This window comes from Ictalurus furcatus, unplaced genomic scaffold (assembly GCF_023375685.1).
Source record: "Ictalurus furcatus strain D&B unplaced genomic scaffold, Billie_1.0 scf5, whole genome shotgun sequence".
NCBI classification, from domain to species: domain Eukaryota; kingdom Metazoa; phylum Chordata; class Actinopteri; order Siluriformes; family Ictaluridae; genus Ictalurus; species Ictalurus furcatus.
The window spans coordinates 1,059,051-1,085,073 of NW_026521054.1; the positions used below are offsets into that span (position 1 = coordinate 1,059,051).

Here is a 26,023-nt window from a genome sequence, read left to right on the forward strand (position 1 = left end):
GACCCCCATCTACAGGAGTCCTCATCTACACAGAGGTAACATCTCCTATTGGTTAATTCTTTTTTCTAATTAATATTGATAGTAATAATTAGTCTACATCATCATAGACTCTTCATAAAACTACCAACTTTAACTAATATCCATGTGGAAATTATGGTACAGTTAAAATACAGCCACAGTCACTTCTAAATTGCATGAAATATTTATTAGTTTCTGTGGTTCTTCAACTCTATATATACACATCACAGACCACCTCAACCTGTAAGATATGTGTAGTATGTAGGTCAAATCAAATAAGAAATATATACTAATATAATACTAATTAGTGTGACAATACAGTGCAAAACTACTACAATATTGTAAAAGCACATCCCATAATACTTCACCATTCAAATAACATGGTCCACACTTGGATGAAGTAATGAACAATTCAATTCAGTTTTATTTGTATAGCATTTTTAACAATGGACATTGTCCCAAAGCAGCATTACAGAAATATATAAATTCAAGATATCAATTTTAAATGTATGAATTTATCCCTAATGAGCAGCCAGAGGCAAAGGTGGCAGGGAAAAACTCCCTGAGACCACATGAGGAAGAAACCTTGAGAGGAACCAGACTCAAAAGGTAACCCATCCTCATCTGGGTGACACCAGATAGTGCAATTATAAAGAAATCCCTTCTATAAATGTGCTAATACTACATGGTCAAATAGTGTAGTTGTGCAATGAGGAAATTCATAACAGTTTTTACATGAAGTCTGTTTTGTTGAACTTCTCCACTGTTCATTGATGGAGACTTGAGTGCAAAACTGGTCATGGCAATTCCAGCCCTAAACCTATCATAGCACTTGTAGTCCTAGCAATCATAGCATAAGTGTTCATATGAATGGTGGTTCAAATCTATATTCATGTTTTTAAAGTGGTACCATCCATAATCTCATTGATCTTTAGGCTGTCCATGTGGGGCCATCCTCAGCAGCAGCAAGTGATTTCCAATTGATGAGAACCAGAAGTAGGGCATCAGGATGGATAGGGCTGGTCCAGAGAGTAGAAGGGGTCAGGTTCACTGGTATCTCAGGAGTAGCATGTGTAGCTCGACATCTGGGGGGTCAAACCTGGGTGAACGTGTGAGAGTGGGGGGCGGGGGGGCTACAGCATCCAAACATCCCAGTTCACCACAACACTCTATGCCCGTGAGCCTTCCAGATCTGCTCCTTTATCTAACAAAAACCTATTCACAAAAGGCTTGACTAAACAAATATGTTTTCAGCCTGGACTTAAACACTGAGACACAGAGACCCGAACACTAATTGGAAGACTGTTCCATAACTGTGGGGCTTTGTAAGAGAAAGATCTTCCCCCTGCTGTAACCTTCACTATTCAAGGTACCAACAAATAGCCTGCACCTTTTGATTGAAGTAGGTGTAACGGATCATAAAAGACCAAAATTTCTCTCATGTACTGTGGCGCAAGACCCTTCAGTGTTTTATAGGTCAATAGTGGTATTTTGTAATCAGTACAAAATTTGAATGGGAGCCAATGCAGTGCTGTTAAGATCGGGGTGATGTGGTCATATCTTTTGGTTCTAGTTAGGACTCTAGCAGTTGCCTTCTGGACTAACTGGAGTTTGTTTATGTTCCTAATGGAACATCCAGACAGTATGGCATTACAATAATGTAGTCTAGAGGTGACCAAAGCATGTACTAATTTTTCTGCATTGTGTAGTGACATTATATTTCTTATTTTAGCAATATTTGTAAGATGAAAGAAGACTATCCTAGTAATATTATCTACATGAGCATCAAATGATAGACTGGAGTCAATAATCACTCCAAGGTCTTTTACTGCTGCACATGATGAAACAGAAAGTCCATCCAGAGTAACTATGTAATCAGAAAGCTTACTTCTAGCTGCATGTGGTCCTAGTAGAAGTACTTCTGTCTTGTCAAAATTAAGTAAAAGGAAGTTAATAAGCATTTAGTGTCCAATGTCCTTTACACATTCCTCAACTTTATCAAGCTGGTGTCTGTGCCAGATGCTTTGCTGAAACAAAAAAGTGTGTGGTATCTGCACCATGTTTACGAATAATTTTGCCCAGAGGTAGCATATATAAAGAAAAGGGAAGTGGGCCTAAAATAGAACCTTGTGGCACACCAAACTTTACCTCAGTATTCATAGAGTAGTCTCCATTTACATCTATGAATGATCAGGAATGAAAGACCTGAGCCAAGTAAGACCTGAGCCAAAAGAGGTCTGTTCCCTGAATACCAACAACATTTTGTAGTCTATCAAGGAGAATAATATGATCAGTGGTATCAAAAGCTGCACTAAGGTCAAGGAACACAAGCAAGGAGACACAACCCTGATCAAAAGCCAGTAATAGGTCATTTACCACTTTAACCAGCGCTGTCTCTGTACTTTGACCAGCCTAAATACTGACTGATTTCATGAATGTTATTCCTATGTACTGTAGATACGAGCATAGCTGCTGTGCTACAACCTTTTCTACAATCTTGAAGATAAAAGGGAGTTTTTTTTTTAATCTGCTAGTTTAAAAGATTTAGGTAGATAGCCAGTGCTAAGGGAAGAATTTATTATTTTTAGAAGAGGTTTGATTGCTTCAGGAATAATTTGTTTGAAGAAACGTAGGTAAGGGACCTAGTATACAAGTAGATGATTTTGATGAGAAAATTAGTTAAATTAGTTCGGTCTCTCGAAGGTGAGTACAACATACTAATCATTGATCTGATATTGTAATATTATTATCTAAAGGGTTAGTTATAAAACTGTCTGGTTATAAATTAATAGTCGGAATTATTTTTGCCTGATATTTTCAATTATGCCAATGAAAAAAATAATGAAGTCATTGCTGCTATATAATTATCGTGTGCACGTTTCTGTTGTGAACTTATTCGTAGTTAATTTTGCTACAATATTAAATAAGAATATAGTATTCTTTTTGTTATCTTCAATTAGGGTGGAGAGATATATTGATCTAGCAGCACAAAATAGTTTAGGAGGCTCTCCTTCCATTCTGTTCAAAATAATAACAATTTATTTTGACACCATTTACATTCTAATATTTGAGTGGTCTGTTTTAAGGTGTGTGTGTGTGTGTGTGTGTGTGTGTGTGTGTGTGATTGTTATACCAGGGTGCTAGCTTTTTCTCTCTAATAATGTATTTTTTTAAAAAGTGGAGCTACCTTATCGAACGTGTAGTGGAATGTTGACTCCAAGCATTCAGTCGCCTGGTCAGTTCTTTGCGATCAGACAATGTTCCAATCATTGTTGATAACTCTGGGAGGTTACTGATGAAATTCTCTGTAGTAGCTGTAGTGAATGTATGTTTGACACAGTAGTGTATCAAGGGGCATATATTATGATTAAGACACATTTTTAATATGATAATGACCTGGGATAGCTTCAGACTGTGAAAATGTGAATATATTTTCTATATTTAATCCAAATGTTAGTATTACATCAGGAGTGTAACCACCATTATGAGTGGGTACTATTACATTCTGATTGACTCCTACTGAATCTAGAATAGACACAACCACCGTTCTCAGAGGGTCTAACATGTTATCAAAATGAATATTAAAGTCTACAATAATTAATGCTTTGTCTAAAGAAACAAAAATTTAGAATCAGAAAATCTAATTGAAAATGAAATCCAGAAAATTTTATTGAAAATTGATGGTCTGTAAATAATAATCAACTCGTTAGACTTTTTTTCGTGTGGCAACAAAACAACAAAAAGTTTTTGGTAAAACTGGTGAAACACTAATTTGCACTGAATAAAGGTCACTGGTGTTCTCTCTCTCTCTCTCTCTCTCTCTCTCTCTCTCTGTGTGTGTGTGTGTGTGTGTGTGTGTGTGTGTGTGTGTGTGTGTGTGTGTGCGCGTGCAGAAAGACCCAGATAGGGAGATCAGACTCACCAGGACCCAGCTGTGTGTCCATGAAGAGTGAAGAGTCTATGGATTTTCCACTAATGTTTAAAGAGAAGAGAGAATCTACAGCTTGGAACAGGTAACCTGTTTTTGTGTGAAGCATTTCCACACAGCTGACAAGCCACTCTGCTTTGCTGAACATGCTACATGACTACTGTTGTTATTGCATTGTCTACTTTAACCTGATTTTTATTGTTACAATTCTAGCAATTCTCTGATATTTCAGGCTGTATTTTTTTTTTTTATCTAATATCCAATTTAACATTTTTGCTTGTATTGGCCCAATACTCATCCAGGCAGTGGCATCACAAAAGGACTGGATCTGGGGCATAAAACACCCCTGAAATATTTTCCAGTTACAAATGGTTCAATTCAATTCAATTCAATTTTATTTGTATTGCGCTTTTTACAATAGACATTGTCTCAAAGCAGCTTTACAGAAATATCAACATGGTATACAGATATTAAAGGTGCGAATTTATCCCAACTGAGCAAGCCACTGAGTGGCGACGGTGGCAAGGAAAAACTCCCTAAGATGTTTTAAGAGGAAGAAACCTTGAGAGGAACCCGACTCAGAAGGGAACCCATCCTCATCTGGGTAACAACAGATAGTGTGAAAAAGTTCATTATGGATTTATATGAAGTCTGTATGGCCTTAGGAGCAGCTGTAGTCCCAGCAGTCTGGAATTAGAGAAGAATGGTTACTTGCATTAACAAACACACATATTGGCTCCCAAGTGATGCAACACAAAAGCATTAACATTGTTGTTGGGACATTGAGAGTGCAAATACTGACTATGCTACAGCCATCAATGGATGGGAGTCTAGAGAACAAAAATTGGCAGTGCTCCCTGGGTAGGAGGGGCAGACTCTCTCTCCCCTGTCAGACACAGAGACAGCCAATCGTAGATGTCTGTGAGAACATGCAAACAGAAGAAGGTTTCCTCCGAGCGTGGTACACTGCCCTGTGATGTAGCATGAACAGCAGTTCAAAAAAATTCACCCTCTGGCTTTCATCCTCCCATTTTGGTAGTCTGAAAGGAGAGAACTCATCATAGTGAAATTACTTTACTAAACAATGTTATTCAAAATCAAATAATCTGTTCATACAAGGAGAAAGGATTCATTATATTTATGATTCCATATTAAACTGCCACAAACCTTAAATGAGCAAATCAATGTATCTCAGCTGTTTAATCCCAATAAAATACCAGCTGGTGGGAAATAGGATTAATCAATCAGAGTTAAAGTAGTAAAACATTTTGTGCACTCTATGTGTTTGTATGTGTGTGTGTGTGTGTGTGTGTGTGTGCGCAGTGAGACCCAGATAGGGAGATCAGACTCACCAGGACCCAGCTGTGTGTCTATGAAGAGTGAAGAGTCTATGGATTTTCCACTAATGTTTAAAGAGAAGAGAGAATCCTCACATGGACACGGGTAACACGTATTTTTGTAAATATATAACTTCAAGAATAACAAAAAAGAACCTTTCCTAACTAAAAAGTCACTATTTGTTGTGAAAAACATTTGCCTTTTAAAATTGTATGATTAGTCACTGGTACATTTTCATGTGAAAATTGGCTGGTAAGTTTTCTCTGAGCATCTTGGAGAATTTGGGTTTGAGATCAAAAGATAGATATGAGATAAGAGTTTAGGATTTCAGTCTTTATTTCCTGGTATGTACATCTATATGGTTTAAACAACATGCTCTTAGTCTTTTTGGTGGATTGTGATTCCTTCACCCTGCCCTGTGGAGGTTGTTGGTGATGTCACTGACTGCTTTTTATAGGTTTTTCTTCATAGTTCTCACAATGTTTCTGTCACTGGCTGCTGTTGTTTTCTTTAAAATAAATACCACTGGGTTTGACAGGTTTTCTAATGCAGTCAAATTCATACATGGGTATGAAATGGGGCTTAAGCCATAAATGGGGCTTAAGTGTCAAAATGCTTTTTGGGGTCACTGTATATAATCTTATTTCTAGCAGTATTGGTTATAAAATAGTTCATATCCATCAGATTTAGTTACATTTGCATTATCTGAAAAGTCTGTATTTCTTGTAACAGATTTAAGTCTAAAGCTCAAACCATAATCTTATCTAATGACGATAATGGTGCAATAAAGGTGTACAGGTGTATAATCCATCCATCCATCTTCTACCGCTTACTCCTTTTCAGGGTCATGGGGAACCTGGAGCCTATCCCAGGGAGCATTGGGCACAAGGCGGGGTACACCCTGGACAGGGTGCCAGTCCATCACAGGGCCAGGTGTATAATATATATTCTTATTTGTTTTCACAGTGTGCTTCAGCGAGCAGGAAACAAGACAGAACAAAATATCTTAATCAAAGATACAGGGTAAGATCAAAATCACCAGTTTTTATTATTATTATTATTAATATTATTATTATTATTATACTGGTATTAAAATATCTCTGCAATAACTTTCTGTTGAGGATTTCTGATTAGGTCAGTAAGTGAAATTACAGAGATTGTGCTTGATATCTCACCACATGTGTATTATGGTTTATAGAAGACAATTTATTTAGAGTCATATATTCGGTGTCAAATGATGGGTTCCCTTTTGTGTCTGGTAACTCTCAAGATTTCTTCCTCTTGTCTCAGGGAGTTTTTCCTTGCCACTCGTGCTTCTCATTAGGGATACATTTAAACATTTCAAATTTATTTCTGTAAAACTGCTTTGTGACAATGTCCATTGTTAGAAGCACGGTATGAATAAAATTTAATTGAATTGAATATTACCATTTTACAGGTGGAAATCTATAATTACTGAACCTCATCTTCAGGAGAGATGCAAATTAAATCTGCTAAAGAAGTTTCAGCATGTAAATGAGGTGATAACAAACCAGGGAAACCCAACACTTCTCAATGAGATCTACACAGAGCTCTACATCACAGAAGGAGACAGTGGAAAAGTCAATAATGAACATGAGGTGAGACAGATCGAGGCAGCATCCAGGAGAGCAACAACAGAGGAAACACCAATCAAATGCAATGACATCTTTAAGCCCTTATCTGAAGAAGACAAACCCATCAGGAGCGTTCTGACAAAGGGAGTTGCTGGCATTGGAAAAACAGTCTCTGTGCAGAAATTCATTCTAGACTGGGCTGAAGGGAAAACAAATCAGGATGTTCATCTCATATTTCCACTTCCTTTCAGAGAGCTCAATTTGATGAAGGATCGAAACCTGAGTCTGATGGAACTTCTTCATTTCTTTTTTAAGGAGATAAAAGAAACAAACATTTCCAGCTTGGACAAAGTTCTGTTTATTTTTGATGGTTTGGATGAGTGTCGTTTCCCTCTGGATTTCCAGAACACAGTGAGGTTGTGTGATGTAACTGAATCAGCATCAGTGCATGTGCTGCTGATAAACCTGATCAAAGGGAATCTGCTTCCCTCTGCTCTCATCTGGATCACCTCCCGACCAGCAGCAGCTGATCAAATCCCCTCTGAGTGTGTCCATCGAGTCACAGAGGTACGAGGGTTCAATGACCCACAGAAGGAGGAATATTTCAGGAAGAGGATCAGTGATCAGAGCCTGAGCAACAGAATCATCACACACCTGAAATCATTAAGAAGCCTCTACATCATGTGCCACATCCCAGTCTTCTGCTGGATTTCAGCAACTATTCTAGAGAGAATGTTGGGTGAAGCAGAGAGTGGAGAGATCCCCAAGACTCTGACTCAAATGTACACACACTTCCTCATCATTCAGACAAACGTCATAAAGAAAAAGTACACAAAGAACAGAGAGACAAATAAAAAAATGATTCTGAAACTGGGTAAACTGGCTTTTCAGCAGCTGATGAAAGGCAACCTGATCTTCTATGAGGAAGACCTGATGGAGTGTGGCATTGATGTGACAGAAGCATCAGTGTATTCAGGGGTGTGTACACAGATCTTCAGAGAGGAGTTTGGGCTTCACCAGAGTAAAGTGTACTGCTTTGTTCATCTGAGCATTCAGGAACACCTCGCAGCTCTATATGTGCACCTGAAATTCATGAATGAAAAGAGAAATGTTTTTAAAAAGCCATCCTTGCTGATATTTGTGCGAAAAGTTACGATCTCAGATGTCCACAAGAGTGCTGTAGATCAGGCTTTACAGAGTGGAAATGGACATCTGGATCTTTTCCTTCGCTTTCTTCTGGGTCTCTCACTGGAGTCCAATCAGATCCTCTTACAAACCATAGTGAGACAGACAATAAGTAGCTACCACAGTAACCAGGAAACAGTTCATTACATCAAGGAGAAGATCAGAGAGAATCCCTCAACAGAGAAATCCATCAATCTGTTCCACTGTCTGTATGAACTGGATGATCATTCTCTAGTTGAGGAAATCCAACACTACCTGCAATCTGGAAATTTACAACAAAGCGAACTTTCTTCTTCTCAGTGGTCAGCTGTGGTGTTTGTGTTACTGACATCAATGCAAGAACAGGATGTGTTTGTGCTTGATAAATATACCAACAAACACTGTACACCAGACGCGGTTCTTCTGAAGCTCCTGCCTGTGGTTGCAGCATCCAGAAAAGCTCAGTAAGTAATGCTGAATATAACTGTTACACTGTTACAATATTCTTACAGCATACATGCAAGATACAAGAACATTGTTAGACCTCATAAGATAACGTAAGAGTTGTACACTCTGTGGCCAAAAGTATGTGCACCCCTGATCATTGCTCCCATATGTGCTTGTTGAACATCCCATTCCAGATTTATTCCCCTTTGCTTTTATAATAAGCTCCACTCTTCTGCAAAGGCTTTACACTAGATTTTGGGGCGTGGCTGTGGGGATTTGTGTTCATTCAGCCACAAAAGCATTAGTGAGGTCAGGCACTGATTTCAGGCAAGGAGGCCTTGGGTGCACTCTGTGTTCAGTGGGGTTGAGGTCAGGGCTCTGTGCAGGACACTCGAGTTCCTCCACTCCAGACACACCATGTCTTCATAGAGCTCGCTTTGTGAACAGAGGCATTGTCATGCTGGAACATGTTTGGGTCTCTTAGTTCCAGTGAAGGGAAACTGTAATGCTGCAGTGTACAAAGCCATTCTATACAAATTGTGTGCTTCAGACTTTGTGGGAACAGTCTGGGGAAGAACCACATATGGGTGTGATGATCAGGGGTCTACATACCTTTGGCCATATAGTGTATATTTAATATAGAATCAAACATATTATAGGAAAATAGTGGAAAAGGGTGTTGTGATGCAGACCAACATGAAGCAGAGTTACTGTAATAATCTGTCATTGATTATTTTCCTAAAACAGCAAAGTGTATTATTCCTCTTACACCAAAGTAATTTGTCTATCAAACAAATTCCTGTTTCACTTATTCTGGAGCTGCACCAGTTGTTTTTCCTCTGTTAATGTTAATATAACTCCATGAAACAAGTCCCTGTGAATGAGCTGTTACTATAGAAACAATAATGTATTAGAGTGCATTAATATAAAGCTGTGATTGTAGCTGCACTGCTGTAAGAGCTGCTGTTATAGAAAATTAATCAACACCTTCTGACCCATCAGAATCCAGAACCAATGGTACTGTGGTATAAATGTCTCTAATCTACATTCAGTAAACACACATTACACAGTAAATGATACAGCATGTTGTAGCACATGTATAGCATGTTTGTAAATTTCATATAAAAAAGTGTTTGAGAACTTGTTTGATAATGTGCACTGTTATTGCATCATGTATTTTGTTCTTTCCTTCAGGTTTAATAATTGTGGCCTAAATGAGAAAAGTTTTGCAGCTTTAGCCTCAGTGCTCAGATCGGAATCCTCCAATCTGAGAGAACTGGATCTGTCTGAGAATAAACTCACAGACTCAGGAGTGAAGCGTCTCTCTGCTGTACTGAAGAATCCTCACTGTAAACTGGAGACACTGAGGTAAGATCATCTCTCACATGACCTGCTCCTCAGTAAGACACATTCTCTAATAGTTTCAGTGCACACTGATTAATCCGATTCCTAATTATGTGATCACAATATTAGTTGTGTTTTCTACATATAGTTGATGTTACTGATCTTTTCTTGTCTCAGAATTGGAACTGAAGAGAGCATTTCTGACGAACAGTTTTAGTCACGGCGTTAAAAATAATCATGACGACTTTCTCCTGCAGCTTTCTCAGTAATAAAGGAAGCTGAAAATAAGCTTTGAAATAAGTGATGGTTCTAAAGACAGAGAACATTTACTCCTTTGTACTGCATTCATTGTTCATCATGGGGTGTGAACTTTATGTAGAGTTCTCTCTCTCTCAGTGCGTTTACATGGACAACAATAATTCACTCTTAACCCAATTAAGACAATACTGTGATTAAGAAACTACCATGTAAACAGCAATTTTTACTTACCTTAATCTAATTAAGATCATACTCAAAGTAAGCAATAATCTAATTAAGACATGTGGAGTACTCCTGTTTTTGTCGCATTATCAATGTGTATTACAGACATGTAAACACCTTAATCACATTATTAACGTCATGTGACAGTTTTCACCGCATTTTGCGACAGGACACGATCACACAAAGCAGTGCTCAACATTTTAGGGCAAACAAGAGAGCACGGCTGCGTCCCAAACTGCATACTTGCCTACTATAGGCCTGTAGTGGGGAAAAATACCTGTATCTCGGCTACTATATAGACGGTAAGTATGCGATTTGAGACGCAGCCCACGGCTTCAAGCAGTCGTCTATTAGCACGTACAGCATGATAAATAATTAACTGCACTTAAAGCGTTCGTAAAAAATTAAATAAAAACACCCAAAACTGTATACGGTACCATAACGAAGACGAACTGTATGTTGATACGTGAAATTCTGGAGGGACGTCGGACTGCGTGGCGTGGTGACGTAATGACGCAGGCTGTTAATCTAATAATGTTCTAAAAGATGTAAAACGGGAACATGACAGGAGTATTCTAAAAGTGACTCATGTAAACACTTTAATCACATTATTATCTTACTCAGCATAAGGTCACTAATTAGATTATTGCCGTCCATGTAAATGTAGTCTCTCTCTCTCTCACACACACACACAATCCTACTGCAGAGATTACTCAGGAACTTTGCAGTAAAGATCAGCAACATGTCGCTTTATGGAAAATATGGTTTATTTACAACACTATACCACCGTTGGAGAGACAGAGAACAGAGTGTTAGGCTCATGTCTGCACCATCTCTGTCATCCCATCTTAAAGCAAGTTGTTACAGTGAGGGAAAAAAGTATTTGATCCCCTGCTGATTTTGTACGTCTGCCCACTGACAAAGAAATTATCAGTCTATAATTTTAGTGGTAGATTTATTTAACAGTGAGAGACAGAATAACAACAAGAAAATCCAGAAAAATGCATGTCAAAAATGTTATAAATTGATTTGCATTTTAATGAGGGAAATAAGTATTTGACCCCCTCTCAATCAGAAAGATTTCTGGCTCCCAGGTGTCTTTTATACAGGTAACAAGTTGAGATTAGGAGCACACTCTTAAAGGGAGTGCTCCTAATCTCAGCTTGTTACCTGTATAAAAGACACCTGTCCACAGAAGCAATCAATCAATCAGATTCCAAACTCACCATGGCCAAGACCAAAGAGCTCTCCAAGGATGTCAGGGACAAGATTGTAGACCTACACAAGTCTGGAATGGGCTACAAGACCAGTGCCAAGCAGCTTGGTGAGAAGGTGACAACAGTTGGTGCGATTATTCGCAAATGGAAGAAACACAAAAGAACTGTAAATCTCCCTCGGCCTGGGGCTCCATGCAAGATCTCACCTCGTGGAGTTGCAACGATCATGAGAACAGTGAGGAATCAGCCCAGAACTACACGGGAGGATCTTGTCAATGATCTCAAGACAGCTGGGACCATAGTCACCAAGAAAACAATTGGTAACACGCTACGCCGTGAAGGACTGAAATCCTGCAGCGCCCGCAAGGTCCGCTGCTCAAGAAAGCACATATACATGCCCGTCTGAAGTTTGCCAATGAACATCTGAATGATTCAGAGGACAACTGGGTGAAAGAGTTGTGGTCAGATGAGACCAAAATGGAGCTCTTTGGCATCAACTCAACTCGCCGTGTTTGGAGGAGGAGGAATGCTGCCTATGACCCCAAGAACACCATCCCCACTGTCAAACATGGAGGTGGAAACATTATGCTTTGGGGGTGTTTTTCTGCTAAGGGGACAGGACAACTTCACCACATCAAAGGGACGATGGACGGGGCCATGTACCGTCAAATCTTGGGTGAGAACCTCCTTCTCTCAGCCAGGGCATTGAAAATGGGTCGTGGATGGGTATTCCAGCATGACAATGACCCAAAACACACGGACAAGGCAACAAAGGAGTGGCTCAAGAAGAAGCACATTTAGGTCCTGGAGTGGCCTAGCCAGTCTCCAGACCTTAATCCCATACAAAATCTGTGGAGGGAGCTGAAGGTTCGAGTTGCCAAACGTCAACCTCGAAACCTTAATGACTTGGAGAAGATCTGCAAAGAGGAGTGGGACAAAATCCCTCCTGAGATGTGTGCAAACCTGGTGGCCAACTACAAGAAATGTCTGACCTCTGTGATTGCCAACAAGGGTTTTGCCACCAAGTACTAAGTCATGTTTTGCAGAGGGGTCAAATACTTATTTCCCTCATTAAAATGCAGATCAATTTATAACATTTTTGACATGTTTTTCTGGATTTTCTTGTTGTTATTCTGTCTCTCACTGTTCAAATAAATCTACCATTAAAATTACAGAATGATCATTTCTTTGTCAGTGGGCAAACGTAAAAAAACAGCAGGGGATCAAATACTTTTTTCCCTCACTGTATATTGGGTACAGAAGAAAGTATTTTGGTGCGAAGTAAACAGGTTGGAGATTCAGTGCTGGATGTTGATTGGTCTCAGCCAGTAGGGGAAATGTCTTCAACAAAAGGGTGAATTGTAACAAGCAACAGCTGTGAGATTACACAAGTCAGGAAACATCCTGGCAATTCAACATCCTGCTTTAAAACAACATTAAGATAAAAATCAGAATTTAACAACCTACAGCCAAACCTTAACCTTGAACTGCAGTTTCTGTAAAAATAAATCCTCACTGGGACCAGCTAAAGGTCCTGAAGCTAAAAACTGTCACATGTTCCTCAAAATATGACTACATTTGTTACCTCTGAAGACAGAAACACACACACACACACATACACACATCCTCTTTGTTTGTTTTTTACTTACTGCTCTCATATAATTCATAATTCTGTACTTCATAGTGGTTAAAGGCTGCAGTGACTCTTGGATGAAAAGTTCCTGCTGAACTGATCTGTGTGTCCTGAACTGAGAGAGTGAAGAGTGTGTCATTGTCTCTCTGCAGGTTGTGTGATTGTGGTGTCTCAGATAAAGGCTGTGCTGCTCTGACTTCAGCTCTGAGATCAAACCCCTCACACCTGAGAAAACTGGATCTGTCTAAGAATAAACTCCGAGACTCAGGAGTGAAGCGTCTCTCTGCTGGACTGGAGAATCCTCACTGTAAACTGGAGACACTGAGGTAAGATCATCTCTCTGAGAGTCACATGACCTACTTCTCAGTAAGACACATTCTCTAATAGTTTCAGTGCACACTGATTGATCTGATTCCTAATTATCTGATCACAATATTAGTTGCGTTTTCTACATATAGTTGATGTTACTGATCTTTGCTTGTCTCAGAACTGGAACTGAAGAGAGCATTTCTGATTAACAGTTTTAGTCAGGACATTAAAAATAAGACAGAAATACATAGTGTCATGTCAAAAACGAGTAGTGGTGCTAATTACCTTTTTCCATAAGTGATCATACTCAAAAGCACAATCGAAAGTAAAAATCTAGAACACATTGGATGAGAGAAGCAAAAATCCAGTTTATTGTTCAAAAAACAACATGAGGTCCGATCAGTGAGACATCCCAAAGTGATCTGAATCTATAAACAGACTCAACGCCCTATTTATACAGACTTATCTTTAGGTTACACCCAGTTATCTCATTCTTTTGTAATCCCAATATGCTGTAATAATTTCTTTTTTTATTATTTCTCCTTAAACTCAACTTTTCTCATTTTTAAATACCATTAGAATCAAATATTCTCACTTTGGAATCCCCGTAAAACACATTTTCAGTCATTGGATAGGCCCTTATCTTCATGTTTTTCTTTCGGGTATTTAACAAGTCCCTTACTGGCATTCTCACTTCCGGTAACCGAGCTGTGCGCATCTCATCGGCCCGTTGTCCTGGACAATTTGGATATTTTACCACTTCTTCATTATGGGTGAGATATATTTTTATTATTGCCTATTGTTACACATAATTCTTTTCTAATTCTGAGTTTCTTTATACATTTTTGGTGCTTTCTAAACATTCTGTGTGTGTGTGTGTGTGTGTGTGTGTGTGTGTGTGTGTGTGTGTGTGTGTGTTTCTTAAACATTGAAGGGAATTCTCTTATATCATGTACTCTCTTATATTATGAACTGCTATTAAGACACCTTAGATACGGGGAATATTGCGTCAAATAGGGGGCGGCTGTATCTCAGTTGGTAGAGCGGGTTGTCCACTAATCGTAGGGTTGGCGGTTCGATTCCCGACCCGCATGACTCCAAATGCCAAAGTGTCCTTGGGCAAGACACTGAACCCCAAGTTGCTCCCGATGGCAAGTTAGCTCCTTGCATGGTAGCTCTGCTAGCAATGGTGTGTGAGTGTTTGTGTGAATGGGTGAATGAGACACAGAGTAAAGCGCTTTGGATAAAAGTGCTATATAAGTGTGCCATTTACCAAATACCTATGATGAATGTATTAATTTAATTACCTCTTTGAATAAGCTGATCAACTGCCATCCTTTATTATAGCTGACACATATCTTTTCAAGGTATAGAAAATATTTATTTTTGTAGTATGACTGTGTGCTTTGTCTGAATGTGTCTAGCACCATGACCGCCCTGATGCTTACCTATGTGTATAAATACTCCTGTTCTGCAAAAATAAACTGGATGTCTCTGTGAACAGCATGTGTCAGTGTGTGTTCATTCAGACTCTCCAGACCTGAACGTTCTGCGGTCAATCACACTTTCTCACTCATAGCACAGAACTAAGAGTTAAGAGAAGTAAAAGGCTGAAAGGCTGACGGAGGAATGAAAGACATAATCTGAGATTCCTTATCTCTAACAAACATCTTATGAGTGTGTTTTTCAGCTTCATGCTTTTTCCATGTCATGTATTGATACCTGTTTCCTACATTCTTTGCATGTGCTTGTACATGTATATATGTGGATATATTTTAAGTGCTACCACTGCTGTTTTATCTCATCTTTGTCCTTTCTTTCTGATCTCCATACAGCTGACCAACTCCTTTCTCTCCCTCGGCTGCTCAATCTCACAGGCCTGGGTGAATATATACGTCATCAGCTGGCACATTTGGCAGTGGCTGTTACAGTTCTGCTGGACCATCTCTGCTCTTCACCTGTACCCCCAGGGTTTCCTTATCCTCCCGCTTATCGTATCCCTCCATCGGTGTCCCATGTTCATGCTTCTACTCAAACTGAGGCTCAGCTGTTTCCCATGACCTCTGTGTAGGACCCGTATATTCTTTCCTCTGTTGAAGATAGTAGCTTTGCTACAAACACACCACTATATTGCCTTTCACCCACAGATTATTCTCCTACAAGTCCTGTTCTCTCCCCAGTGTATGATGTGAATGATAGTGATTCTCAATAAACTACATACTCTGTTACCCTTGTGTTTTCCTGTGTCTTAAATTTATTACCATGATAAATTCACACACACACACACACACAGACAGACAGACAGACACACACACACACACACACACGCACACACACACCCTCTTTGTTTGTTTTTTAGTTATTGCTCTTATATAATTCATAATTCTGTATTTCAAATTCTGTATTTCATAGTTATTAAAGACTGCAGTGATGCAGTCTTTGCAGTGCAGTGTAGTGACTGTGCTGATAAAGTTGATGATTCTGTGTGTCCTGAACTGAAAGACTGAACAGTGACTACGTTTACATGGACAGCATTAATCTAATTATTAACCTTACTATGATTAAGATAATATTATGATTAAGGTGTTTACATGAGTCGCTTTTAGAATACTCCTGTCATGTTCCCATTTTACATGTTTTAGAACATAATTAGATTAACAGCCCACGTCATTATGTCACTGCGCCACACCGTCCGACATCCCTCCAGAATTTCACGTATCAACATATAGTTCATCTACGTTATGGTACCGTATACAGTTTTGGGTGTATTTATTTTATTTTTTCACAAACGCTTTAAGTGCAGTTAATTATTTGTCATGCTATACGTGCAAATAGACAACTGCTTGAAGCCGTGGGCTGCGTCCCAAATCGTGTAATTACTGTCTATATAGTAGCCAAGATACATGTATTTTTCCCCACTGCAGGCCTATTAGGCAAGTATGTGATTTGGGACGCAACCGAACTCTCTTGTTCGCCGTAAAACGTAAAACTGCCGTGTGTGATCGTGTCCTGTCGCAAAATGCGGTGAAAACGCTCACACGACGTTCATAATGTGATTAAGGTGTTTACATGTCTGTAATGCACGTCCATAATGCGACTAAAACAGGAGTACTCCACCTGTCTTAATTAGATTATTGCTTACTTCAATTATGACCTTAATTAGATTAAGGTAAGTAAAAATTGCTGTTTACATGGTAGTATCTTAATCAAAGTATGGTCTTAATCGCTTAAGAGTGGATTATTGTTGTCCATGTAAACGCAGCTAGTGTGTCATTGTCCCTCTGCAGGTTGTGTTATTGTGATATGTCAGACGAAGGCTGTGCTTCTCTGACTTCAGCTCTGAGATCAAACCCCACACACCTGAGAGAACTGGATCTGTCTGGGAATAATGTCAAAGACTCAGGAGTGAAGTGTCTCTCTGCTGTACTGGAGAATCCTCACTGTAAACTGGAGACACTGAGGTAAGATCATCTCTCTGAGAGTCACATGACCTGCTCCTCAGTAAGACACATTCTCTAATAGTGAGACTGAAGCAGAGGTTTTAGGTTCAGCATCAAATATCCTGAGGAGGAAAATCATTTTATTTAAGTCCACATTGATGTCTTTTCCTGATCTGATCACAGTGTTTATGTATTCAGTGTTTGTAGTAGTATAAGCAGATCAGGGCCGAGTTTCCCAAAAGCATCACAGCACAAATATCATCGTTTAATGGTAGAGCGAGCATCACTTTGAACACTCTCTCTCCCAGTTACAATGATCTTAACTTTAAAATGCTTTTAGGAAACTCAGCCCTGATTGTTCTTGTAAATTTGATTAAATGTAATTTAATTACACACACACACACACACACACACACACACACACACACATATTGGGCTTCATTTATTATTCTTTTAGTAAAGTTTTAGTAAAGTGTAAATGTTTGTGTAAGCCAAAGTGAATAAAAGATTTCTGACAGAAAGGCTGATTTTCTTCGAACTCGTGTGCTTATGTTGATCACCTGTAATGTGTGAAGCGTGTTCCCGACACAGCTCATTTGCATGTAGTGACGCCCACACACACTTCTATAAGTCACTCTGGATAAGGGAGTCTGTGTCACAGCTAGGTCCGATCAGAACTCAAATTCCCAAGATGCAACACTCACTTCTCATGCACGCATGTGCTCACCATCCCCGGAGTTCTGATCAGATACACCTGGCACCAATCACACACACTCACCGCTAGTATTTAGGGAAGTCATTCACCCAGTTTATACGCGAAGTACACGCTCAGTAGCTCGTTTCTCTGCGTTACCAAGCCGTTCTAGTTTGTTTGTTTCTCGTGATCCTCGATCCTTGTTTTCGGTCTCGACTACGCTCTCTGCCTGACCCCGTTTGTATTGTTCGCCCGATCGCTTGACCCTTGCCTGCCCTACGACTACGTTTCTTGAACTTCCCGATTCTACGCTCTACACCCGCCGCCCGCTCCTGCTTCCGTGCCGTTACGAGGTTTGTGACAGAATACTTCGCCTTCCAATGGAAGCAGCGGGAGATCGTTGGCCGCAAGCCATCGAGGGACATGGCCGGATGATTAGTGAACATGATCACCGTCTCGCCCACCTGACTGAGCAGGTAGCTCGGCTAAACCAAGCCGCACAGCTTTCTACGGCGCCGACCCCACGCTTACCTCCCACTCCAGCGCCGGAGAAGTATGATGGAGATCCGGCACGCTGTCGAGGTTTTTTACTCCAGTGCTCCCTGTTTTTTTCCATGTACCCAGACATGACGGAGAATCAGAAGATAATCCACTTCATGGAACTTTTAACCGGGAGAGCTCTCCTCTGGGCTACCGCGGAATGGGAACAGGAAGGGAACAGTATCAGCACGTATGAGCAGCTGACATCACGCTTCCGTACTGTATTCGATCACTCTCCAGACAACCGGGAGACTGGGGAGGACTTTGATCACGTTGTGTGGCAGATTACGCTCTTGAATTTCGTACTGTGGCTGCTAGGAGCGGATGGAATCAACCCGCTCTAAAGGCTATGTTTCGCCGGGGATTAAATGCCGACATCGTAACGGAGCTGGCGTGCCGCGATGATCAGCTGACCCTCGACTCACTCATCAACATAGCTATCCGCCTGGATCGTCTACTACGGAGCCGCCGCTCCTTACGCAGCGAGGCAGAAGCACCAGCATCTGAGAGCCCTAGCGAACCCATGCAGCTGGGACAGACTCGGGTGAGCATGCAGGAGAGAGAACGACGGCGCCGTGAACATTGTTGTTTCTACTGCGGCAAGAGGGGCCACTTCGTGCAACAATGCCCTCTCAAACAGTGCTCTACCCGAGGGGAAACCAAAACTGCTAGACAACCTCAGCCAGGGGTGAGTTTAGAACCCATTGCCCAGTACTCATTTCAGTCTGCATTCGTATTACCCGTTATATTGGGTTACTCAAGTGTTTCCTGTATTTTAGAGGCGCTGATCAACTCTGGAGCGGCAGGGAACTTCATTGACCAAGAGACCATACTCCAATATAACATCCCCGTTCGTCCTCTCAGCACCCCCCGCCGTGTCCAAGCCATTGATGGGGCCCCCATTGGAGATGGCTTAATCACCCACTGTACCGAACATATTAACCTCCGCACCAGCGCTCTTCATCAGGAGGAGATTACGTTCCATGTCATTGTGACGGCCCGGCATCCAGTGGTTCTCGGTCTTCCTTGGCTCGAACATCACAATCCACAAATTTCATGGAATCAAAGGGAGATCACTCGCTGGTCAGCTCACTGCATCAATCACTGTCTTCAAGTCCCTGTGATCTCCTTAGCATCCACATCCATTGAGAGCCCGGACAAGGCAGACAACGTTCTGATCCCCAGTGTTTACCACGACCTCATAGAAGTATTCAGTAAGAAGAAGGCTAGCAGACTACCTCCTCATCGAGATTACGACTGCGCAATCGATTTGCTCCCAGGCACTACACCACCACGAGGGAGAGTCTATCCGTTAATGGTCACTGAGCAAAAAGCCATCTTTTTCTTTTTTTTTGTTTTTCTTCGTGGAGAAGAAGGGAGGAGGTTTACGACCATGCATCGACTACCGAGGACTAAACCAGTGTTGTGTCAAGTACCGTTACCCACTACCTCTAGTACCAGCTGCTCTGGAACAATTACGCACTGCCACCATCTTCACAAAACTGGACTTACGCAGTGCATACAACTTGGTCCGGATTCGAGAGGGAGATGAATGGAAGACTGGGTTCAGCACAACTTCAGGCCACTATGAGTATCAGGTCATGCCGTATGGGCTTTCTAACGCTCCCTCGGTTTTCCAATGTCTAATTAACGATGTGTTACGTGACATGCTGGGACGCCATGTGATCGCCTACATCGACAACATTCTGATATATTCTGACTCCCGGGAGGAACATGTTCACCACGTCCGCCAAGTTCTACAACGACTGCTCCGTCACCAGTTATATGTTAAAGCTGAGAAATGCGAATTCCATAGAACCACCATTGCGTTTCTGGGATACGTCATCAGCCCCGAGGGGATCTCCATGGACCAAGAAAAGGTCAGGCAGGAGTAAGCTGGCCCACACCCACGACGATCAAGGAACTACAGAGGTTTCTGGGGTTTGCGAACTTCTACAGAAGGTTTATCAGAAATTTCAGTGCCATCGCCAACCCCCTCACGTCCCTGCTAAAGGGGAAACCCAAACGTCTGTCATGGAATTCAACTGCCCAATCCACCTTCGACAAGCTCAAGAAAGCCTTCACTACTGCACCCATCTTCAAACATCCGGACCCATCCAGACCGTTTATAGTGGAGGTGGATGCGTCAGAGACCGGGGTAGGAGCCATTCTATCCCAACGATTTGGAGAGAAGCCAAAGCTCCATCCGGTGGCATTCTTCTCGCGAAAGCTTTCCCCCGCTGATGGAAACTACGATGTGGGAAATCGTGAACTCTTGGCAATTAAGTTAGCGCTGGAGGAGTGGAGACACTGGTTAGAGGGGGCTACACATCCATTTGTCATCTTCACAGACCATAAGAACCTGGAGTACCTTCGCACTGCAAAGCGACTCACACCCCGCCAGGCCCGATGGGCCCTATTCTTCACCAGGTTTCACTTCACGTTATCCTACAGACCCGGGTCCAAGAACACAAAAGCTGATGCTCTGTCTCGTCTCGACCACACAGAACGTGTCAACGAGCATGAAGAGTACATCATTCATCCTTCATGTGTTATCAATGCGCTAGAGTGGGATCTGGACCAGGAGCTAGAGCAGATTCCCCAGTCACAAGTACCCGTAAAGTGTCCTCCAAACAAACTATTTGTACCCGAAGAGTACCGCCAAGAACTCATCATCTGGGCACACACGGTACTCGGCATAGGGCATCCAGGGACACAACGCACACACCATCTCCTAGAAGAGAAGTACTGGTGGCCCAATATGGAGGGAGATATACACAAGGTGGTGACGTCCTGTTCATCTTGCGCACAGAATAAGGTACCTCGGACCCTCCCAGCTGGGAGGCTCAAGCCCTTACCTATACCCGAACGCCCATGGTCACACATATCCGTAGACTTCATAACAGACCTGCCTAGATCCCAAGGAAATACCACAGTTCTAGTCACAGTGGACCGGTTCTTCAAGCTTGTACATTTCATTCCATTACACGCTCTCCCCACCGCATTCGGGACAGCCGAACTTCTATTCCAGCATGTGTTCAGATATTTCGGCATTCCGGAGGAGATTGTCAGTGACAGGGGCCCGCAGTTTACTTCCAGAGTGTGGTCCAGCTTCATGACCAAGATGGGAGTGACAGTGAATCTCACCTCCGGATATCACCCACAAGCCAATGGACAAGTTGAACGAATCAATCAGGGACTGGGGCGATTCCTCCGTACTTTCTGTGCCAATAACCCAGAGGATTGGAGCAAGTTTTTGCCATGGGCCGAGTACGCCCAGAACTCACTACGTCATTCGGCTACCAATCTCACCCCTTTCCAGTGCGTGCTAGGTTACCAACCTCCACTGTTCCCGTGGAACGCAACTCCCACCGCAGCTCCGGCCGTTGACCACTGGTTCGAACGTAGCGAGCGTGTCTGGGCTGACACCCACCGACGCCTGAAAGAGACCACAGACATGTACAAGCACAAAGCAAATCGCCGCCGCAAAGAACACCCTAATTACCAACCAGGCGATCGGGTGTGGTTGTCCACAAAGGACTTGAGACAAGCTCATAGCTGTAAAAAACTAACGCCAATATACACTGGACCATTCAAGATCCTCAAGCGAGTCAATGAAGTCACCTACCGTCTGGAACTGCCACGACACAGCCGCATCTTCCCCTCATTCCACGTATCACGTCTCAAACCTGTTGTCAACGGTCCACTAGCCACCGAAGTACCAGCTGAAACTCCTCCAACCCCTCTGGAAATTGATGGACAACCAGCTTACCGTGTCAAGAACATCCTCAAATCTAGACACAGGAGGGGCAAGTTGGAGTATTTGGTCGAGTGGGAGGGTTATGGACCTGAGGAACAGTGCTGGGTTCCCAAGCAGGATATACTGGATCCACAGCTTACTAAAGACTTTCACGCAACTCATCCTCATCTCCCTGGTCCACGACCCCGGAGGAGGCCAAGAAAGAACTCTGCTCCCGGAGTGAGCCCTTTGAGGGGGGGTTCTGTCACAGCTCGGTCCGATCAGAACTCAAATTCCCAAGATGCAACACTCACTTCTCATGCACGCATGTGCTCACCATCCCCGGAGTTCTGATCAGATACACCTGGCACCAATCACACACACTCACCGCTAGTATTTAGGGAAGTCATTCACCCAGTTTATACGCGAAGTATACGCTCAGTAGCTCGTTTCTCTGCGTTACCAAGCCGTTCTAGTTTGTTTGTTTCTCGTGATCCTCGATCCTTGTTTTCGGTCTCGACTACGCTCTCTGCCTGACCCCGTTTGTATTGTTCGCCCGATCGCTTGACCCTTGCCTGCCCTATGACTACGTTTCTTGAACTTCCCGATTCTATGCTCTACACCCGCCGCCCGCTCCTGCTTCCGTGCCGTTTCGAGGTTCGTGACAGCCTGCTAAATGCTGTAAACTTAATAAAAATAATCAATTTAAACTCCACAGTATATTCCAGATATAAAATTGCAGTAATCCATGTAATTATTTAAACTGAGAGAGTGAAGAGTGTGTCATAGACTAAGTTTATAGGAACAACAATAATCTAATTATTGACCTTATTCTGAATAAGACAATATTGTGATTAAGGTGTTTACTTGAGTCGCTTTTAGAATATTCCTTTCATGTTCCTGTTTTACATGTTATAGTAAGTAGATCGATTAATGGCACACATCATTACGTCACCGCGCCACGCCGTCCGACGTCCCTCCGGAATTTCACGTATCAACATACAGTTGGTCTTTGTTATGGTACCGTATACAGTTTTGGGTGTTTTTATTATTAATTTCACGAAAGCTTCAAGTGCAGTTAATTATTTGTCATGCTATACATGCAAATAGACTGCTTGAAGCTGTAGGCTGCGTCCCAAACCGCATACTTACCTACTATATAGTAGTTAAGATACATGTATTTCGCCTACTATATAGTAGGTAAGTACGTGGTTTCTGTAACGCACGTCGATAACGCGACTAAAACAGGAATACTCCACATGTCTTAATTCCATTTGTCAGTACGTTTACATGGACAACAATAATCCAATCTTAACCCGATTAAGACAATACTCTAATTAAGAAACTACCATGTAAACAGCAATTTTTAATTACCTTAATCCGATTAAAGTCATAATCAAAGTAAACACAAATGAAATTAAGACGTGGAGTATTGCTGTTTTAGTCACATTATCGATGTGTATTACAGACATGTACACACCTTAATCACACTATTAACGTCGTGTGTGAGATTTCACCGCATTTTCCGACAGGACACGTACACACACACGGCAGTGCTAAACCGTTTTACAGCAAACAAGGGAGCATGGTTGTGTCCCAAACCGCGTACTTACTTACTATATAGTAAGTGAAATACATGTATATAGTAGGCGAAATACATGTATCTCGGCTACTATATAGTAGGTTTGAGATGCAGCCCACGGCTTCAAGCAGTCCAGCACGTACAGCATGACAAATAATTAACTGCACTTGAAGCGTTCGTAAAAATTTTAAATAAAAACACCCAAAACTGTATACGGTACCATAACGAAGACAAACTGTATGTTGATACGTGAAATTCTGGAGGGACTTCGGACGGCGTGGCGTGGGGACGTAATGACGTGTGATGTCCATTGATCTATGTTCTATAACATATAACACAGGAACATGAAAGGAGTATTCTAAAAGCGACTCATGTAAACACCTTAATCACAATATTGTCTTATTCAGAATAAGGTCAATAATTAGATTACTGCTGTCCATGTAAACATAGTCTGTGTTTACTTCGATTATGACTTTAATCGGATTAAGGTAATTAAAAATCGCTGTTTACATGGTAGTTTCTTAATCAGAGTATTGTCTTAATCGGGTTAATATTTGGTTATTGATGTCCATGTAAACGTACTGATTGTCTCCCTGCAGATTGCGTTATTGTGATTTCTCAGGTGAAGGCTGTGCTGCTCTGACTTCAGCTCTAAGATCAAACCCCTCACACCTGAGAGAACTGGATCTGTCTTGGAATGAACTCAGAGACTCAGGAGTGAAGTGTCTCTCTGCTGGACTGGAGAATCCTCACTGTAAACTGGAGACACTGAGGTATGATCATCTCTCTGAGAGTCACATGACCTGCTCCTCAGTAAGACACATTCTCTAATAGTGAGACTGAAGCAGAGGTTTTAGGTTCAGCATCAAATATCCTGAGGAAGAAAATCATTACATTTAAGTCCACATTGATGTTTTTTCCTGATCTGATCACAGTATTTATGTATTCAGTGTTTGTAGTAGTATAAGCAGATCAGGGCCGAGTTTCCCAAAAGCATCACAGCACAAATATCATCGTTTAATGGTAGAGCGAGCATCACTTTGAACACTCTCTCTCCCAGTTACAATGATCTTAACTTTAAAACGCTTTTAGGAAACTCAGCCCTGATTGTTCTTGTAAATTTGATTAAATGTAATTTAATTACACACACACACACACACACACACACACACACATATTGGGCTTCATTTATTATTCTTTTAGTAAAGTTTTAGTAAAGTGTAAATGTTTGTGTAAGTCAAACTGAACTAAAGATTTCTAACAGAAAGGCTGATTTTCTTCAAACTCGTGTGCTTATGTTGATCACCTGTAATGTGTGAAGCGCGTTCCTGACACAGCTCATTTGCATGTAGTGACGCCCACACACACTTCTATAAGTCACTCTGGATAAGGGAGTCTGCTAAATGCTGTAAATGTAATTAAAATAATCAATTTAAACTCCACAGTATATTCCAGATATAAAAGTGCAGTAATTCATGCAAATTATATAAACTGAGATAGTGAAGAGTGTGTCATTGTCTCTCTGCAGGTTGTGTAGATGTGGTATCTCAGATGAAGACTGTGCTGCTCTGACTTCAGCTCTGAGATCAAACCCCTCACACCTGAGAGAACTGGATCTGTCTGGGAATTACCTCAGAGAATCAGAAATGAAGCAGCTCTTCAGTCTTAAACTACAGGACTTGAGGTGATTTACAAGTATTTCAGATAAACATGTACAGAAATAAAATATACAAATATTTCGACTCATTAACATTGTTTTATACGTTTGTTTGGTGAAGCAAAAGTTTAAGTAACCTGGTCCTATTTTTATAAAGAGCTATTGATTATAAACAGGTTCATATTCAGTGAGTTACTGGGTATTGTTTTAAACTTTGCACTTAAATTTTACTTTGATGTTCATGATCAACCTTGTTAAACAGCACAAACATCGTTTAATATTAGAGCGAGCAAACTTATTAAACTTGTTTTGGTTTAATTTCAGGTTATGAAGAATTTTCATCTGATGCAGATTCCAGAGAAGATATTTTTAATGAAATGTGTTCGACTCACAGCGGCATTTCCTGAACATTTATTTTCTCACACTGAGAAATAATCTGAATTAAATGTAACACATTTCCACAAAGTGTAGGTGCAGACAGTGTGTCTAAGATCTAAAGAACCTGTGCTTGCTTGGTGTGATTCTTCATCATCATAGGACTTTACAGAATGGTGTTACAGCACTACTATCAGGAATAAACACTTACTGAAGATCAATTCTTTATTTTTATTATTACACAATTCCACTGTTATACCCTACAGAATCCAGACATCATGGCAGAACACAGGTTCTGGTTAAGGTTCTAGTTGCTCTGGTCTACACTCCAGCCCATGTCTTCCACCACCCCACCACTCTATCACATCATCTGGTTGGAAGACTCTAAAATCACCATGGCTGAAGCCATGACTATTTCCTCAACATGCTATTGCTGCTCTGTGTTCTCTTTCCTGTAAATACTGCTTTGTTTAGGTTTTTAACATTCTGACCCTTTATTTTGTCAAATCTGCAAATAGTTTTC

At 41.2% G+C, this 26,023-nt stretch overlaps 1 protein-coding gene and 1 pseudogene across 1 annotated transcript; one reads left to right on the forward strand and one right to left on the reverse strand.

The window, feature by feature from the left end:
- LOC128604889 (delta(3,5)-Delta(2,4)-dienoyl-CoA isomerase, mitochondrial-like) overlaps positions 1 to 26,023 on the reverse strand; it is a 177,363-nt pseudogene that overhangs the window by 46,444 nt on the left and 104,896 nt on the right.
- Positions 5,268 to 25,973, forward strand: LOC128604895 (NACHT, LRR and PYD domains-containing protein 12-like). The gene is made up of 9 exons (XM_053619994.1): positions 5,268 to 5,389; positions 6,251 to 6,307; positions 6,723 to 8,507; positions 9,685 to 9,858; positions 13,317 to 13,490; positions 16,761 to 16,934; positions 24,068 to 24,241; positions 24,997 to 25,152; positions 25,450 to 25,973. The coding sequence occupies exons 1-9, from the start codon at positions 5,319 to 5,321 to the stop codon at positions 25,454 to 25,456; spliced, it is 2,772 nt and encodes a 923-aa protein (XP_053475969.1). The 5' UTR covers positions 5,268 to 5,318; the 3' UTR covers positions 25,457 to 25,973.

What these genes read in the sequence shown, in the direction of transcription:
- LOC128604895 (XM_053619994.1), top strand. Translation starts at nt 5,319, where the DNA reads ATGAAGAGTGAAGAGTCTATGGATTTTCCACTAATGTTTAAAGAGAAG. An exon ending in TGTAAACTGGAGACACTGAG is followed by an intron (nt 9,859 to 13,316) that starts GTAAGATCATCT and finishes GTCTCTCTGCAG; the next exon opens with GTTGTGTGATTGTGGTGTCT. An exon ending in TGTAAACTGGAGACACTGAG is followed by an intron (nt 16,935 to 24,067) that starts GTAAGATCATCT and finishes GTCTCCCTGCAG; the next exon opens with ATTGCGTTATTGTGATTTCT.